We start from the raw sequence: 19,305 nt of genomic DNA, 5'->3' as shown, positions 1-19,305 counted from the left end.
TAATCTGAGAAGCTGGACTATATGAGGAAGAACACGGCATCAAGATTGGTGGAAGACTCATTAACAATCTGCAACATGCAGATGACACAACCTTGCTTGCTCAAAGTGAAGAGAAGTTGAAGCACTTACTGATGAAAATCAAAGACCACAGCCTTCAATATGGATTATACCTCAACATAAAAGAAAACAAAAATCCTCACAACTGGACCAATAAGCAACATCGTGATAAACAGAGAATGATTAACGTTGTCAAGGATTTCATTTTACTTGGATGCACAATCATTACCCATGGAAGCAGCAATCAAGAGATCAAACACTGCATTGCTTTGGGCAAATCTGATGCAAAAATACCTCTTTAAAGTGTAGAAAGCAAATGTGTCACTTTGAAGATTGAAGTGAATCTGATCCAAGCCATAGTGTTTTTCAATCACCTCACATACATGTGAAGCTGGACAGTGAATAAGGAAGACCGAAGAAGAATTGACATTTTGAATTATGGTGTTGGCGAAGAATATTGAATATACCATGGACTGCCAAAAGAATGAACAAAGCTGTCTTGTGAGAAGTACAGCCTGAATGCTCCTTAGAAGTGAGGTTGGTGAGATTTTGTCTCACATACTTTGGATATGTTGTCAGGAGGGATCAGTCCCTGGAGAAGGATGTCATGCTTAGTAAAGTAGAGGGTCAGCAAAAAAGAGAAGGACCCTCAAAAACATGGATTGACAGAGTGGTTGCAACAATGGGCTCAAGCATAACAAAAATTGTGAGGATGGTGCAGGACCAGGCAGTGTTTTGTTCTGTTGTACGTAGGGTTGCTATGAGTCAGAACCTACTCGATGGCATCTAACAACAACAACAACAACAGTGATATTTGGACATGAGGAAGCATGAGTGTAAAGAGAATCTAGGATGGTCACAGTGTTTCTGACTTAGGAAACTATGGGTAGTACCATTCACTAAGGTAGAGAATATAAGAGAAAGCACATTGGGATGGAAGATAATAAATTCAGGTTTGGACAAGTTGAATTTAATTGGATATCAATTTGACCATGTGTCCTGTAGCTCACAAGAGAGGTTAGGTAGTCTTAAGAAGGAAATATGGGAGTCTTCAGCATATAGGTGAGTGTTGAAGCTATGGATTTGGATGAATTCCTCTGTGGCATCTGGTTAATATAACTTATATCAGTATGCTGGAGAGTGTGTACAGGTGGAAAAGAGACAAATGGAGAGAATTCTTTCAGTGTGACATTTAAGGCATGGGTAGGGTAATGATGGGTCTTAAGTCCAGAAGAAAACAGAGTAAGAAGAAAAGTAGGAGGAATGGTACACAGAAGCCAAGGGAAATGTTTCAAGGAGCGAATGTCCAGTGGTAATTCCATAAGAAAATTATCAGATAGGATGGTAGAGGTGGAAAGCCAGCAGACTGAGACAGAGGAAGAGAGAAGGTAGAAGCAACAAGTGTGGAATTCTGTTTAAAGAATTAAGAGTTTTAAAATAAAAGTTAGATACAAAGAATGAAGGGTTAGGGTGTGTGTGCTTATCTATATGTGTGCATTTTTTAAAGATGGGGAGACTACATCACATTTATAACTAAAGGAATAGTACCAGTAAAAAGGGGAGCAATAAAAAACAGAGGGAAATGGGATTCATAATTGCAATGAAGGGTACAGAATAGAGGACAGGAACAGAGATACATCTTGTTATAAGATTGAGTAGAAGTTATCAAGAATAGGTAGGGATATAGCTACACTTGTAGCAAGTGAAGGGGAATTAGTTTATGGACTATTAGTTAACGATCCTTTTTTTTCTGTGAAAAAGAAGACAAGATGTTTAGGAAGCTCGAGGAAAAGGGCTTCAAGAGTGTCGAATAGTTTTGAAGGTTTGGAGTAGCTACTTTTGGGAATGGAAGCAAACCAGGGCAAGTTAAAGGCAATGCTAATCAGAAATGAGTGTTTGAAAGCATAAATTTGAAGTAGCACTTTTATGGACTGAATTGTGTCCCCCAAAATTATATGTTGAAGCCCTAACCCCTGTACCTGTGAATGTGACCTTGTTTGCAAATAGGATTTTTCTTTGAATATGTTATTAGTTAACAAGTTCATACCAGAGTAGGGAGGGACCTAATCCCTTCTGAGTTATGTCTTTTAGAAGAAAACATACATGAAGATAAAGTCACAAAGAGGGAAAACAAAGGTCATGTGAAGAAGCATCTAAAAGTCAAGGAATGCTAAGAAATGCCTAGGGATACGAGAAGCTGGAGGATACAAGGAAGGATCTTTCCCTAGTGACAACAGTGAGAGTCTTGCTGATGCCCTGAACTGGGACTTCTAGCCTCCAGAACTGTTCTATAAAGCCACCCACTTTATAGTATTTTGTTACGGAAGCCCTAGGAAACAAAGACAAGCTCAACTTTGCAAGGCTTTATGGTTTTTCCTAGCAGTACATCGCTGATTTAATATATTGTGGGAAAGATGTATGTTTTTAATGTTATAGGGTAATAATTTTCTGGGTAGGTGCCTTACAAACAATATAAATATTACCTTTTTGATGCATGATTCCTATATTCAAAATGTAAGGAAAATGACTTTATTTCTAACCAGCCAAATGATAAATGGGATATAGGGAGCCTCTTACCCAAATCTGAAAATATGCAGGAAAGGAGATGTTAGAGATAATTTTCTTTAAAGCAATGTAGGATATCTTTTTCCCAGAGGAATGTCCTATGTTCTAATAAAAGTGTCCAATATTTCAGTTAAGCTGCAACAAAATTTCAAATGACTATAAATTATTGTAAGGAAAATGACTTTATTTCTAACCAGCCAAATGATAAATGGGATATAGGGAACCTCTTACCCAAATCTGAAAATATGCAGGAAAGGAGATCTTAGAGATAATTTTCTTTAAAGCAGTGTAGCATATCTTTTCCCAGAGGAATGTCCTATCTTCTAATAAAAGTGTCCAATATTCCAGTTAAGCTGCAACAAAATTTCAAATGACTATAAATTATTTTATGAATCCATCATATGTCCATTTTCTTTATGGGGATCCACAGAGTACTTTTAGAGTTTCATTGGACACCTGTTTATGGCACTACCTTTCAGAGATCAGGATGATTATGGTCAAAGTTTTATACATATGTTACCAGGTTGAGAGAAGAATCTATAATGGAGAAAGTTATCTTCATGGATCTTGCATTTTGCACAAAGAGTTGAAATTATTTGATGCTACTAATTCTTGATCTTTTGAGCTAATAAAATTGATCTGAAAGTGTATTTATTATTTAACTATTATGCCTATAAAACACCTGTAAAAGTTTTATTAGTTTATTCATACCTTTAAATTACCACATTTAAAATATCTTCTGGAAATACTTTCATGAAAGATAAAAATCAAATATATTTTCTTTATACAGGGAACAACCTATGAGGATGAAATTAGTAATATTAAACATATTATTTCAAAAATTAATGAAATTCTGGCTCATAATTCACCAGTTTTGATTATTCAAAGATGGATACGTGGCTTCTTAGTTAGGAAAAAGTTGAGGTATGTTTTATTTTCTTTACTATTTTGAATATTAAAATAAAATGATAAGAAAATCAGGATAAAAAGGCAATTCTCCAGCAATTTTAGTTTTTGAATTCTCTATAATCAAAATGGTATTTTATCAACTATTTGACTAAGTTTTAATGAAAATACCACAGTATGTATAGTAATGTATATTCTAATACTTAAAATTTAGAAAAATCATAATTTGATACTTTTATTTTTCTTTTAAATTGACTGAATAACTAATCAATAGTTTTTATTAATCATTGTTGAGATAATTATCATAGTTAAATTTAAAAATATGAGTCGAAAACATGTATTGAATTTCTCTCATGTAATAGTATATAATAGAAATATAAGCCATGAGTTATATAATGGGATGTAACAGAGATATAAGCCATGAAACATATATATGAGGATTTTATATTCCAGTTGAATATGAAGACACTTTTGCTGAAACATCTGCCACCACATTGAGCTACATTATTCTTGGTTGGTTGTCTTTTCCTCTCTTGTTGTTCCTAGCATTCCTTTCCAGTAGCTGACCTTTGCAAATAGAGGAAAATTGTTCTTGCTAGAACCTCTCAATATTGTACTTGAGTAGATGAGTAGGATACTCTGTCATCAATTTATATGTATTACTCCTACCAAACATCAAACATATGAAAGAATAAATGAACATTTTTATATAGCTATTCTCAGATGCTAAATGGTAAAGTTTAGAAGATAGAAGTTCAATGTGGCCCTTAAGTTTAAACACAGAAGACAACATTCTTTGATGGTTATGATGGTGGGGAGGAAGGGTGAGGGTTATTCACTAACTAGATAGTAGACAAATATTATCTTAGGTAAAGGGAAGGACAGCACACACTACAGGGGAAGTCAGCACAACTGGACTAAACCAAAGCTTAGAAGTTTCCTAAATACAATCAAACACTTTGAGGGACAGAGTAGCAGGGGTGGGGGTCTGGGAACCATTCTTTCAGGGAACATCTAGGTCAATTGGCATAACAAAGCTTATTAAGAAAATGTTCTGCATTCTACTTTGGTGAGTGGTGTCTGGGGTCTTAAAAGCTTGCAAGTGGCTATCTAAGATGCATCAGTTGATCCCAACCACCTGGAGTAAAGGAGAATGAAGAACACCAAAGACACAAGGAAAGTATTAGCCCAAGAGACAGAAAGGGCCACATAAACCAGAGACTCCATCGGCCTGAGACCAGAAGAACTGGATGGTACCTGGCTACCACCAATGACTGTCCTGACAGGGAACACAACAGAGAGTCCCTGATGGAGCAGGAGAAAGGTGGGGTGCAGAACTCAAATTCTAGTAAGAAGACCAGACTTAATGGTCTGACTGAGACTGGAGGAACCCCGGAAAGCATGGCCCCTGGATTCTCTATCAGCCCAGAACTAAAACAATTTCCGAGGCTGACTCTTCAGACAGGGATTGGACTGGACAGTGGGACATAAAGTGATACTCATGAGGAGTGTGCCTCTTAGCTCAAGTAGATACAAGAGACTAAATGGACAGCTCATGTCTGGAAGTGAAATGGGAAAGCAGAGAGGGTTAGGAGCTGGTTGAATGGACATGGGGAATTGGATGGAAAGGAGGAGGAGTATGCTGTCACAGTCTGGGGAGAACAGTTAGGGTCACATAACAATGTATGTATAAATTTTGCATGGCAGACTAACTTGAAATGTAAACTTTATTTAAACTACAACAATTAAAAAAAAATTGGTCCTTAAATATGGATAGGAGTAGAATAAATCTAGAGTAGGGCAATGGACATTCTCTGAGAAAGCAAGATAAGGTAGTATCACTGAAATAAGTGTACGCTGAGCAAATAATCTGAGAAGCTGGACTATATGAAGAAGAAATGGGCATCAGGATTGGAGGAAGACTCATTAACAACCTGTGATATGCAGATGACACAACCTTGCTTGCTGAAAGTAAAGAGGACTTGAAGCACTTGCTGGTGAAGATCAAGGACCACAGGCTGGAGTATGGATTACACCTCAACATAAAGAAAACAAAAATCCTCACAACTGGACCAATAAGCAACATCATGATAAATGGAGAAAAGATTGAAGTTGTCAAGAATTTCATTTTACTTGGATCCACAATCAACACCCATGGAAGCAGCAGTCAAGAAATCAAAAGACGTATTGCATCGGGCAATCTGCTGCAGAAGACCTCTTTAAAGTGTTGAAAAGCAAAGATGTCTCCTTGAAGACTAAGGTGTGCCTGACCCAAGCCATGGTATTTTCAATCACATCATATGTATACGAAAGCTGTACAGTGAATAAGGAAGACCGAAGAAGAATTGACGCCTTTGAGTTGTGGTGTTGGTGAAATATATTGAATATACCATGGACTGCCAAAAGAACGAACAAATCTGTCTTGGAAGAAGTACAACCAGAATGCTGCTTAGAAGGAAGGATGGCGAGAGTACATCTTACAAACTTTGGACATGTTGTCAGGAGAGATCAGTCCCTGGAGAAGGACATCATGCTCGGTAAAGTAGAGGGTCAGCAAAAAAGAGGAAGACCCTCAACAAGATGGATGGACACAGTGGCTGCAACAATGCGCTCAAGCATAACAACGATTGTGAGCATAGTGCAGGACCGGGCAGTGTTCCGTTCTGTGGTGCATAGGGTTGCTATGAGTTAGAACCAACTTGACGGCACCTAACAACAACAACAAAAACTGAAATAAGAAATAAGGAAATAATATTTTCCTGCATTAGCCTGCACATGCTAAACCATAGTCGCGATAGCCCTGATAAAGAGAAGATGTGAGGGGTAAGTAGCAAAACTGACCATAATACAGTACCTGCAACTTCCGAGGAAGCGGTTCCATATACTTTTCAAACCAAGGTCAATGTGAGAGAGTGAGTTCACAAATGGGGGCATTTCGAATTATATGGAATTAAGGATGTGGAAAAGGATCAGGCAGTTGCTGATGGTGCATATTTATTTAAAATGTTATTTCTGTCTTATATGTTCTGTTTAAATTTAGTATGTGCTTTATATAAAATAGAGCCCTGGTGGTGCAGTGGTTAAGAGCTATGGCTGCTAACCCAAAAGGTCGGCAGTTCGAATCCACAGCTGCTCCTTGGAAACCCTATGGAACTGTTCTACTCTGTCCGATAGGTTCGCTATGAGTAGGAATCAACTTGATGGCTACAGGTTTTGGTTTTGGTTTATATGAAATAAACATCTAATTAAAGTAACCTGTTTTTAATTTAGGCCCCTGGAATTAATTTTTTCTCTCTTAGAATCAAGACTCCCTCTGATACTCATATAACATAAGATAAAACCCACGTTCATGGGAACAATCTCTGAAGTTTCAGTATGCATGAACAGAATTTGGATAAACTTTTTGGGGAAAGATGTCACTACTAATAATATATCACAGTGGTTCAAGACAGCCTGATATGAATTTCTTCTTTTAAAGCTCTGTTCCATTAGGCATGTTACTTATTTTAAGCCTGAATTTACTCATCTGTAAAATGGAGGAAAGTAGGGGTTAATAGACCCACCGCCGTTGAGTTGTATCTGTCTAATAGCAGTACTTATTTCTTTGTTTGTTTGTGAGAATTAAGTGAAATCATGAATATAAAGGTGGCACAGTGGTTAAGAGCTCGGCTGCTAACCAAAAGGTTGGCCGTTTGAATCTACCAGCCACTCCTTGGAGACTCCTCTAGTGTCACTATGAGTCGGAATCCACTTGACGGCAGTGGGTTTGGTTTTTGGTTTAGCACATGGCAAAACTGGATATTACATTTTATTAGCTGCTATAATTTTAATGTCATTATTATTATATGTGTTGTTATATCTTGTGCTCTCTGAGTTATTTGACTCCAGGGAAACTTAGTTTTTCTTGGATTTCTTACTCCTTTACATCTAACTTTTGCTACTGCATGCACAGATCTTTCAAAAATAATACAGCTAGTCATTTTATTCACCAGTGTAAAATTCTCCAATGGCCCGCAATTTTCTTAGGGCAAAAGTTTGGATTATTTGCCCCTACAATGTGCATCACATAACTTTCCTTATCATAAGCACTTACCATACTATATTGCAGTTGTCTATATAATTATCTTTATTTATCTCCAGTTGTACTAGAGCTCTGTGAAGTACAGAGACTACATCTCTCTTTGTTCTCCACTATATCTCTAGCATTTAATAACATGCCTGACACATGTTAAAACCAAAAAACCAAACCCATTGCCATTAAGTCAATTCTGACTCATGTTAGGTACCCAAAATATATTTACTGAATGGCTAAATACATCAATATATGGAGAAACTATAGGAGCGAGAATCAGAGAAGTATTTCTGGATTCATATGGGAAAGTAAAGGCAGGAAGAACTGGAAAACATAGAAAGCTGGACTGAACGGTGCCTATAAATTCCCACAACTTAGGGGCCCAAGTGATTATTTCTCTTGTATCTCCATTTCTTGGCATGAGAAATGTCTCCCTGCCCCCAAATATTTTGTACCTTGCTTGAAAATCTAAACATCTCAAAATATCATATACAGCCTAAATTTACAAAAATATTATGATTAATGTTGTTGTCTTTTAGAGTGGTGATATTTCTAGCATGGGTGATAGAATACAAAGGAGCTACAATTTTATTCTTAGAATAAAATATAGTGATCAAATTAGCAGCCTCCTAAAACTAAGTAAGGACAGCTATACTGAGATGTATGGGAGGATTATTAGTTGGGTTGGTGGGTTGTAAAAAATGGAAAATAGAAAATAATATAGGAAACAAACTTTTATTGAATGTGCAGTATGTACCTTTGAACCAAAAAAAAAAAACAAAAAACCCAAACCTGTTGCCATTGAGTCGATTCCGACTCATAGAGACCCTATAGGACAGAGTAGAACTGCCCTATAGGGTTTCCAGGGAGCAGCTGGTGGATTCGAACTGCTGACCTTTTGCTCAGCAGCTGACCACTTAACCACTGCACCGCCCCTTTATATCATTTAATACAACAGAGCTTGTAAATTGGTCCTGTAGTTCCTGTTTTACAGATGAAGCCATTAAGAATTGAAACTTGATAGAGAAGTTAAGTATCCAATGTCAGACAGCTATTATATGTTGGACAGTTGTGATCAATTATACTCAGTTATAAAGAGATGAAATTCTGCATGCTAAATCTGTAAATGTCAGGGTTCTGTTGTTTAATATATTCCAAATTCTGTGCTCTTGTACTTTTTTTCCCCACAGCTTTGGAATCAGCTATTTTCCAAGGAGCTCTAGTTTTTTACTGGGTAATGCTATTTAGAAACCAAGATCTGAGAACTAGATGTACCTGTTGCTACTGAGGTGTCATAGTTTCTAGGCCATTTCAGTAGACAGAATAGAAAGTGGATGATTTTTTCAATCATGAGTTCATATTGATACCTCTAATTCTACTCTCCACCACCTGTCTGTCAGTTTGTCATGCTGTGGTGACTTGTGCGTTGATGATGCTGGAAGCTATGCCACTGTTATTGCAAATACTAGCAGGGTCACCCATGGTGGATAGGTTGCAGTGAAACTTCCAGGCTAAGACAGACTAAGAAGAAAAGCATGGCGATCTTCTTCTGAAAATTAACCAGTAAAACCCTATGGATCAAAAGAATATTGTCCAATATAGTGCTAGAAGATGAACCCCTAAGTTGGAAGGCCCTCAAAATGCACAGTGGCTGCAACAATGGACTTGAGCATACCAATGATTTTGAAGATGGCACTGGACTGGGCAATATTTTGTTCTGTTGTATGTGATAAGGTTGCCATGAGTCTGAGCTGGCTTGGTGACAACTAACGACAATTCTAATCTAACACAGAGGTTTCTTCCCCACCTTCCCTCATTCCACATTTTACTTCCCTTTCTTCATTATGAGAATCTTGGTTACTAACATTATCAATAATTTTACTTATTATCTTAATCCTACAAAACACAGAAAATAGTTTCAGAATTTCTATATGAATATTAATATCAACAACACATATATTAAATAAAGTTCAAGATTTATTGCAGTTTTTATCTTTAGGCTTGAGATGTATGTTTAAAATAGTTTTTTTGAATAGTTCCATAGATTATCAGATTTATCTAGATTTTCTTTCTCTAATGATTCTATTTCTTTTAATTTTTAAAATATTTATTATTTTCATCTTCTGTTTCTCAAGCATTTTCTGTTGTGTTTATTTGTAATTATGCTTCTTTTAGTTTTGTCTTTATTTCTAAAATGATTTTTAAAATTCGAATTTTTTCCTGAGTCCTGTCACTACATTTCTAAATTTGTCTAATTCTAATTTGTGTTTTTCTTGTATGTCTTGTATTATTTCCTTGATATCTTTTAGTTCACTTTAAAATAATAAGTTATAGTTTTCATCTTTTTTGTGGACTTCACTTTCTGGGTTTTCATCATCTATAGTGATGTTATTCTGCTCCATATTCTCTTTTTGCTTATAATAAGTTTTATGGGATTAAATGGTGAGCCTTTATATTGTTCTTTTTATAAGAAATTAGATTTCCGGACTTTAAGAAGCTTCAGCTACTAGAGCTTCTTCTGTTGCTTTTGTGTAACATCCCCAAATATAATGATTTACTTTTTGAGATCTGTAGCTCTGGTCCTTGCCATCTCCTTTTATCTATACCTTTTCTTTATTTTTCACCATGGTGTGCTGCTCAATTTGGATTTTATCCTCAGAAAGTTCTACTCAGACTGGGAATTTGACTTAGAGGGAACCTTTGGCTAATTAATTTTGAGGGTTCACAGGGCTCAGAATAGTTCAGACCCTTCAGATTTTACCAGGAACCTTTTGTATTCACCCACTATTGGAATACTCAACCCCTTCTGGATTTAGCTTCTGTTCTTAATTGGACTTCCCAACTTTCCAGGAAGTGTTGGTTTTAGCAGAGATCAGAGTGTATTATATGTAAATGTCTAAGATACCTAGACTCTTTATCCTGGTCAATATTATTAAAATATATTTATATATGTATCAGAAGCCAATAGGAAAATCATATGGTATAAAGTCAGCAGTGATCCTATTGAAGCCAGGAACAAGATAAAGATGTCTATAATCATCACTGTAATTGCCACTATTATATCACAGTTTTCCTGAAAGGTCTAGCCAATTAAATAATATTTTTTAAAAAGGAATATATATATATATTTGCATTTTCCAGTCAGGATTGGGTTCAGTTCTTTGTAACAGAGAACTCCCAAATAGTGGCTTAAACTAGACAATTTTCTTTTTCATATGAGAAGAGTTTGGAGTACAAGAAGTCCCGGCCTTAACTCTATACAAATTCAGGGACTCGAGGTTCTTTCGATTTTTCACTCCATCTTCCTAACTTCCGTTTTCTACTCTCAAGGTCAACTTGGGATCCAAAATGGTTGCTAAGTTTCCAATCATTATGTCTGATTGCATGCTGGAATACTCACAAGCCCTGGTGGTGCAGTGGTTAAGTGCTCAGCTGCTAACCAGAAGGTCAGGGATTCTAACCCACCAGCCACTCCATGGGAGAAAGATATGGTTGTCATGGATTGAATTGTGTCTCCCAAAAATATCTGTCAGCTTGGCTGGGTCATGATTCCCAATATTGTATGATTGTGTAATCTGACATGATTTCCTTATGTGTTGTAAACTCTATCACTATGATGAGGTTATATGTGATCTCCTTATGTGTTGTAAATTCTGTCACTGTGATAAGGTTATACTGATGAGGTTTACAAGATTAGATAGTGTCTTAATCCAATCTCTTCTGAGATATAAAAGAGAGAAGTGAGCAGAGACACATGGGAACCTCATACCACCAAGAAAGTAATGCCGAGAACTGAGTGTGTCCTTTGGACCTGAGGTTCCTGCACAGAGAAGCTCCCAGACCAAAGGAAGATTGATGACATGGACCTTCCTCCAGAGCCAACAGAGAAAGCATTCCGCTTGAGCTGACGCCCTGAATTTGGGCTTGTAGCCTACTGGACTTTGAGAGAATAAACTTCTCCTTGTTAAAGCCATCCACTTGTGGTATTTCTGTTAGGGCAGCACTACATGACTAAGATAATGGTAGTCTGCTTCTATATAGATTTACAGTTTGGAAACCCTATGGGGACAGTTCCTACTCTCTCCTATAGAGTTGCTATGAGTCAGAATCTACTTGATGGCAATGGGTTCATCAGGTTCCCAGCTGACATTTAGTAAAACCCTTGGCTTGGGGTTTATTTCTCTTAATTCCAAGACATCATTAAGGAGGATGTTTAGAACTCTATTGAATTTTGGTCTGGATTTATTTTCTAATCTCTTAGTTTCTTTGCTGTTCTATACCACGGATAAGTTTAATAGTCCTCCTGTATTGAATGATCTTAGATATTACTTTGATTTTAAAGAACATTTCTGAAGCATGATCTTTTGTAATTTACTTAGGATACTTTTTAATTTCATTACATCCATATTACCAGTAGTTGTGATGGGAAATTACCTAGATGCTATGATAGACTCCAAGTATGCTACAAAGCAGATTATTTTAGAGACTGAGGAACAGAAAGGCTCAAAGAACAAATTAAGACACTTGAATCATATAGTTTATTTAATCTGTTTAAAACATATAGCAAGGAGCAAGGGAAAAAGATGGGGTAGATGTGAGTACAAGTAGGGTGAAGGGACCATTCTCTGAATTCTGTGTTATGCAATGTTCATATGTCCTCTCTCTCACATGGTTGCATCAGGCTTCCCTACTGATGATTGGTTACAAAGAATAGAGTTTAGGATGGGCACAGGTATTCAATGGCCAGAAAATGACTGGAGTCAACATGCTCTTGTTTATCATAGAGATACAGGAGCAAATATGCCTCTCCATAGCTGTCAACTAACTTATAATCTGCTAAGCAATTATGAATTTTACTTTCATGTCTTGAGCAGAGCATATGTGGTATCAGAATAGGTCACCAATGGATGATCGACTTGGGAAAGACACAGCTGTTCATCTGGATGCTATGTGATCAGTGCTTTTTGAATTTTGAAATGTTATTTGGTCCTTCCCTTTCTAAGTAATATTCTCATTTTATCCTTTATATTAATGCACAACGTATACATATGTTCCATTTATTCTATGTCTTACTTGTTTTTCAGGTTACTAGCTTACTTACTATCTGTACTTAACATATATTATGAATTTTGCCTGAATCTCACGCTTGCTTTCTCAGTATTTATACTTTGCATTTTATGAGTTTTGCCTATTGTTCTACTTGTTTGTTTCTCTTTTCTTTTAGAGTAGAATTGAATACAGTCAAATAATACAGCAAATACACATTACAATGTCTCTTAAACTTTCTTTCATAATTATTTCTATTCTGTATTTTATAAGGAATTTCTTCATATTGATCTTCCAGTTGAATAATTCTCTCTTTAGTGAAATCTATTCTTTAATGTAGACATCGAATTTTGTATTTTAATTATATTTTTATTTGTAGAAGTACTCTTTGGTTCTTTTTCAAGTTTACTTTTTTTATAGCTTTTTGTTCTTTTCTCATATTTTTCATGTCTCTCTTATTTTAAAATACATTTAGCACGTTTATTTTATTCTGTAACTCATAATTCTAATAGTTTCCTAATAGGGGATTTTTTGTTTGTTTGTTTACTGTTAAGTGCCTGTTGAAACTACCAACCCAGAGCAACTTAAACCCAGGTTTTTCAGATTACTTAGGTACAACTTCTCCTCATTTATCAACTATTTTGTTATCCAACATTTCACATTTACGACAATAGTAAAAAAATGTGCTATCTGACTATTTTGTGCATTAACAATGTACATCTGGCAGTATCAAACGCTAAGGTGTGAGACATGAGTAATGCTGGCTTTGATGGTTAAGGTTATGTGTCAGCTTGGCTGGCCCGTGAGTCTCAGTGTTTTGACAGTTATGTAATGATGTAATTTGGCAGTTATGTAATGATATAGTCAACCTCCATTTTGTGATCTGATGTGCTCATCCTCCATTTTTTGCATAATATTGATTTTGCATAATGACCTTGTCTTTGGAACCTAACGATGTGGATAAGTGCGGAGAGGTTGTAGTCTGAATTTGGGATGAAAATGCATGTGAAGGCCAGCTTACCCTTAAAAATTCTCAGGGGAAATTTTTTTCTCTTCCTTCAACCAGGGTGAAGGTAGGTCTCAGATGCAATTTTCTTTGCCGTTCTCTGGCAATTTGCAGAGTGAGGGGAATAGTGAAGTTGGTGGTTATTTATAATTCATACTTATAGAGTGAAGGTGCATTCTTTTGGATGCCAGATTTATATAAGGATTTCTCATTACAATTTACATTCTGATCAGACCCTAGGCTCTCCTCTACTTGTGTACCCAATGCTATAAATACAAAGATCAGGATTACCTGAGTGAAGTAAATATCTTCAAGATTAAAAGCTAGCTTCAGAGCCTTGCTTATCTCAGAGCTGCTTCTTTAACTTGGTGTAGATTCTAAGAGGTGTGTTGATGCACCTTTTTTTTTTTCCAATCCATCAATGCATTTGAAAAGCTGTGTTAAAAATACATATTTATCCATAATTTTTTCCACGTATTTAGCAGGAAGGATGGTCAGAATACCATCAGGTATACTTCTGGGAGTTAAATTTTACCTTGGGTTTTCATGAAATGAGAAATAATTATAGTTGATTAAATAGATACTGATTTTGTATTAAAGTACGTGGTTATGAGAAAGATAATTATCATATTTTTACCTCTCCACACGCTACTTAAAAGGAAAATGCTCTTTACAAACATCCATTTTCATATAGACTACATTCTTAAATTCTAATATTTTTAATGATATTAAAAATAAGCTCAAACAAATAATAATACATAATTATTGATAATTCCAACAATGTTAAGCACTTATTGTGAAATATTTTATAGTTTACTTAAGGTTAGAGGGATAAAAACATTTAAACAAATAAAATTAATGGTCATATGCATCATGGGCATTTTGTTTGCCTGTTCTACATTTAAATATTCTCCATTGTGTGCAAGATGATTTGGGATGGATTGACTGTACATCCTACACCCAGATGAATACTTTCTGGTATAGGACAGTGTGCTTTTTTATAATTTATTTTGATTATCTTAGTAAAGAAGTAAAAGAAGATCCAAGACAAACTAGTATAAATAATAAAAGAGGTATACATGTTTCCCCTACTATTTGAAAGTAGAGCATTCCCATGAAACCTTTCGTAAGCCAACATGGCATAAAGTGAAGAAGCAATTACCATTAATTTATAGGGGAAGAATTTTTGAGCATTCCTAGACCCAAAAAATAACCTACCAAATCATACCAAATAACACATGAAACCTAAAATAACACTAACATATAGTAAAAGCAGGAATGATATGATAAATACACAGCCTGTATAAAGTAGAAATAATATATGTACAGTGTAGTTTCACTTACCAGAATTGGGAAGACAGCGAGCACACTAGAAGGCTGAGAGGTGGTTGTGGTGATGATGGTAGCCCCAGTAGCCTAGCTGGCAATGGCACATGGGGCTGGGTTAAAGGGCTGGGATCCAAATTCCGCAGAAGAGTAAGATTTATATTAATTGTCATGCTGAGGAATGAGTCCTACAGTTAGAGAAATGCACAGGAGATGACAAATCGAGGATGGGATCTCGTGATGCATGGTACGTTTATATGTCACCTGGCATTTGATAAGATGTGTCTGGGTCCCTCAATAAGGGTGGAGGAGTTTGAAAGGAGGAGCTTGGTCAAGCCGATGTGTAAAATGGCAGCAAACATGTTGACATAAACACTTTCCTTAGTGTCGTTGCTTGCTTGAGAGGAGTGAGAATGGGCGTGTTCTCCTACTGAGTGCTATTTTTGCTTTTCTTCATAAAAACAAAAATCCTCTTCAGATTTCTTTTGGTAAGCAAAAAACAGGTACTAATATACCCATTGCCATCGAGTGGATTCAGACTCATAGTGACCCTATAGGACAGAGTAGAACTGCCACATAGAGTTTCCAAGGAGTGGCTTGTGACCTTTTGGTTAGCAGATGTAGCTCTTAACCACTACTGCCACTAGGGTTTCTGGTACTAATGTAGGTCTCTCATAAAAGTGAAGTGGGTAAAGCCAGCTTTATATAAGTGAGGGATGCCTGTATTGGTTTACATGAATAAAAAGTCCTAAATAAATTGAACTGGAACACTGAATAAACCATACATAAATTCTACACTACTACTGAACTTATTCCTTTAACATTTAAACCAATTTGAGTTTTTTTTTGTTGTTAGGTTTATGATGAGGTAGAATTCTATAGGGAACAGACTTCAAAATGTTAGACTGGCTAAATTGCTGTAGGGAAGAGAGTGATGGGGAGGAAGATTGAAGATTCCTTATCCTGGGCTGAGAAGTTGGTCATCAGTTTTATGTAATTAAGAAATAGTTAAACTGATATGTGTGTGTGTATATACACATACACACACACACACACACACACATATATATACACACACACACATATATATACTATACACAGACCTTTGCCTACCAAAGGTATGAAGTTAGGAAGATTAATAGGAAAAATTCCAGATGTTGGAATAGTTTGACTACGTCTTATGGTCTACAGTAAATTCTTACAGGAAAGGGACATAATTAGCTTGAAACTGGTACTGAAAGCAGTGAGAGAAGAAAATATGACTTTGCCAAGAAGGGTCCTTTTTGCTCATGATCTGTAATTCAATCTGATGAAAAGTTTGTTAATTTGGGAGTCTTTCTAATAAGAAAGCTGATTCATCTACTGCAAGCTAAAGTTAGAACTTAGAAAGATGGAAAGGTACAACACTATAGAAGGAGTTAGTACCCCCCTATAAAGCATTCTTTGCTTGACACAGAGGATAGTAACCCTCACTATGAAGGTAGAGTGTTTGATTCAGGAATCCCAGGCAGAGCTCAGATGAAGATACAAGTCATTAAATTCAGTACTATGGGAAGAGCAGAGCATAATGCCTTCATGCTGGGAAAGACTTTTCTACATTCAAAGCTTTGTTTGTTTGTTTTAGTGGATGGGTAGCAGAAGTGCAGACTGCTTAATAACCAAACCAAACCCATTGCCATCGAGTCTGTTCCAACTCATAGCGACCCTATAGAACAGAGTAGAAATGACCCATAGAGTTTCTGAGGCTATAATCTTTACAGAAGCAGATTGCCGCATCTTTCTCCCATCAAGGAGCTGGTGGGTTTGAACTGATGACCTCAGTTAGCAGCCAAGCACTTAATCACTGTACCACCAGGGATTGCTTACTATGCATTTAAGGGAGTTGAGTGGCCAAATAAATCTAAAATGTCTTTAAATATGATTTTTTTAGTCTCTTACGCACACTCCAGTATTCCACATTCTCACTAATAGGATATGATGTTCTGCTACAGTAACATCCTCAGACAACCATCCTTACGATTGTTCAGAGAAAGGGCATTATACAAGGGAACTCTTCCGAGAAAGCCCAGTGAGATGTTCTCAGGTACACTGACCAGAGAACTCACTCTACTGTTCAGGCAGAAAATCCTACCTATTTGTGTTTGGCAGGATATGGCATGTCTTATGGTTCATTGACCACCCTGTGTTCCTTTAGAGTCATTCTGCTTATTATATGCAATTGTATATTGAGTAGGTAGGTTGGGGATGAATAATTTTTTATTTATCTAAAGTTTGTTGAACTGTGAATCACCCAGGATCCTGAACTTGGAACTGGATTCAGTATTAGATGTGTTTTTGGATTCTCTTCTTTTGGGGAGGGGTGAGTATATTTCATCTGTTGTTGTTGTTGTTCATAGGTGATGACTCTTAGTGACCCTGTGTATCACAGAACAAAACACTGCCCGGTCCTGCGCCATCCTCACAATCCTTGCTGTATTTGAACCCATGGTTGCAGCCATGGTGTCAATCCATCTCACTGAGGGTCTTCCTCTTTTTGTCTGACCAAACATGATGTCTTTTTCCAGGGACTGGTCCCTCCTGATAACATGTCTAAAGTACATGAGACAAAGTCTTGCCATCCCCTCTCTAAGGAGCATTCTGGCTGTACTTCTTCCAAGTCAGATTTGTTTATTCTTCTGGCAGTTCATGGTATATTCAATATTCTTCACCAACACCATAATTCAAAGACATCCATTCTTCAGTCTTCCTTATTCATTGTCCAGCTTTCACATGCATATGAGAGGACTGAAAATACTATGGCTTGGGTCAGGTGCACCTTAGTACTCAAAGTGACATCTTTGCTTTTTAATACTTTAAAGAGGTCTTTTGCAGCAGATTTGCCCAGTACAATATGTCGTTTAATTTCTTGACTATTTCTTCCGTGGGCCTTGATTGTGGATCCAAGTAAAATGAAATTTTTGGCAACTTCAAACTTTTCTCCATTTATCATGACGTTTATTGGTCCAGTTGGAAGGCTTTTTGTTTCCTTCATGTTGAGGTGTAATCCATACCGAAGGGTGTAATTTTTTATCTTCTCAGTAAGTGATTCAAGTCCTCTTAGCTTTCAACAAGCAAAGTTGTGTCATCTGCATATCACAGGTTGTTAATGCGTCTTCATCCAGTCCTAATGCCACATTCTTCTTCATGTAATTGAGCTTCTCAGATTATTTGCTCAGCATACAGATTGAATAAGTGTGATGAAAAGATACAACCCTGACGCACACCTTTCCTGACTTTAAACCATGCAATATCCCCTTGTTCTGTTCAAACGACTGCCTCTTGGTCTATGTACAGGTTCCTTATGTGCACAATGAAGTTTCTGGAATTTCCATTCTTTGCAGTGTTATCCATTATTTGTTATGATCCACACAGTTGAATGCCTTTGCATAGTCAGTAAAACACTGACAAACACCTTTCTGTTATTCTCTGCTCTCAGCCAAGATCCATCTGACATCAGCAATGATATCCTTCTTTCCATGTCCTCTTCTGAATCTGGCTTGAATTTGGCAGTTTCCCCTTGATGTCCTGCTGCAACCGTTTTTGAAGTATCTTCAGCAAAATTTTACTTGCGTGTGATATTAGTGATATTGTTTGATAATTTCTGAGTTCTTTTGGATCGCCTTTCTTTGGAATGGGCACATATATGTATCTCTTCCAGTTGGTGGCCAGGTAGCTGTTTTCCAAATTTCTTGACATAGGTAAGTAAGCACTTCCAACATTACATCCATTTGTAGAAACATTTCAGTTGGTATTCAGTCAATTCCTGGTGCCTTGCTTTTTCTCAGTGCTTTCAGTGCAGCTTGGACTATTGCCTTCAGTGCCATTGATTCTTGATCATATGCTACCTCCTGAAATGGTTGAATGTTGATCATTTCTTTTTGTTACATCTACCAGAAAAAAACCCAACTATTGTCTAGCGTCAATTCTGGCTCATAGCAACCTTATAGGACAGGATAGCACTGCCTCATAAAGTTCCCAAGTCTATAATCTTTACAGAAGCCGACTGCCACCTCTTTCTCCTGCAGAGCAGCTGGTGGGTTCAAACTGCTGACCTATAGGTTAGTGGCTGAGTGCTTTAACCACTGCGACACCAGGGCTTCTTACATTTCATCCAGACATTGTCAGTTTTACAGGTGTATGTATGGGAAGGAGGGTGATACAGATGTTGGCATCTCAAGAGGTGGATTTTTTTTTTTTTTTTTTAATATTTTATTGTACTTCAGGTGAAGGCTTACAGAACAGATAGTTTCTCATGTAACAGTAACACACATGCTGTTTTATGACATTG

At 36.7% G+C, this 19,305-nt stretch overlaps 1 protein-coding gene across 1 annotated transcript in view; it reads left to right on the top strand.

Annotated features, from left to right (window-relative positions):
* The window catches only part of LRRIQ3 (leucine rich repeats and IQ motif containing 3), a 225,712-nt gene that overhangs the window by 22,959 nt on the left and 183,448 nt on the right, over window positions 1-19,305 (top strand). Inside the window, 1 exon segment of the mRNA XM_004369135.2 lies at window positions 3,413-3,546. Within this exon segment, the coding sequence (XP_004369192.1) occupies window positions 3,413-3,546 (134 nt within the window).

The sequence above is a fragment of the Trichechus manatus genome, unplaced genomic scaffold (genome assembly GCF_000243295.1).
Source record: "Trichechus manatus latirostris isolate Lorelei unplaced genomic scaffold, TriManLat1.0 scaffold00003, whole genome shotgun sequence".
Lineage (NCBI taxonomy): Eukaryota > Metazoa > Chordata > Mammalia > Sirenia > Trichechidae > Trichechus > Trichechus manatus.
This window is presented reverse-complemented; position numbering and strand designations above follow the sequence as displayed.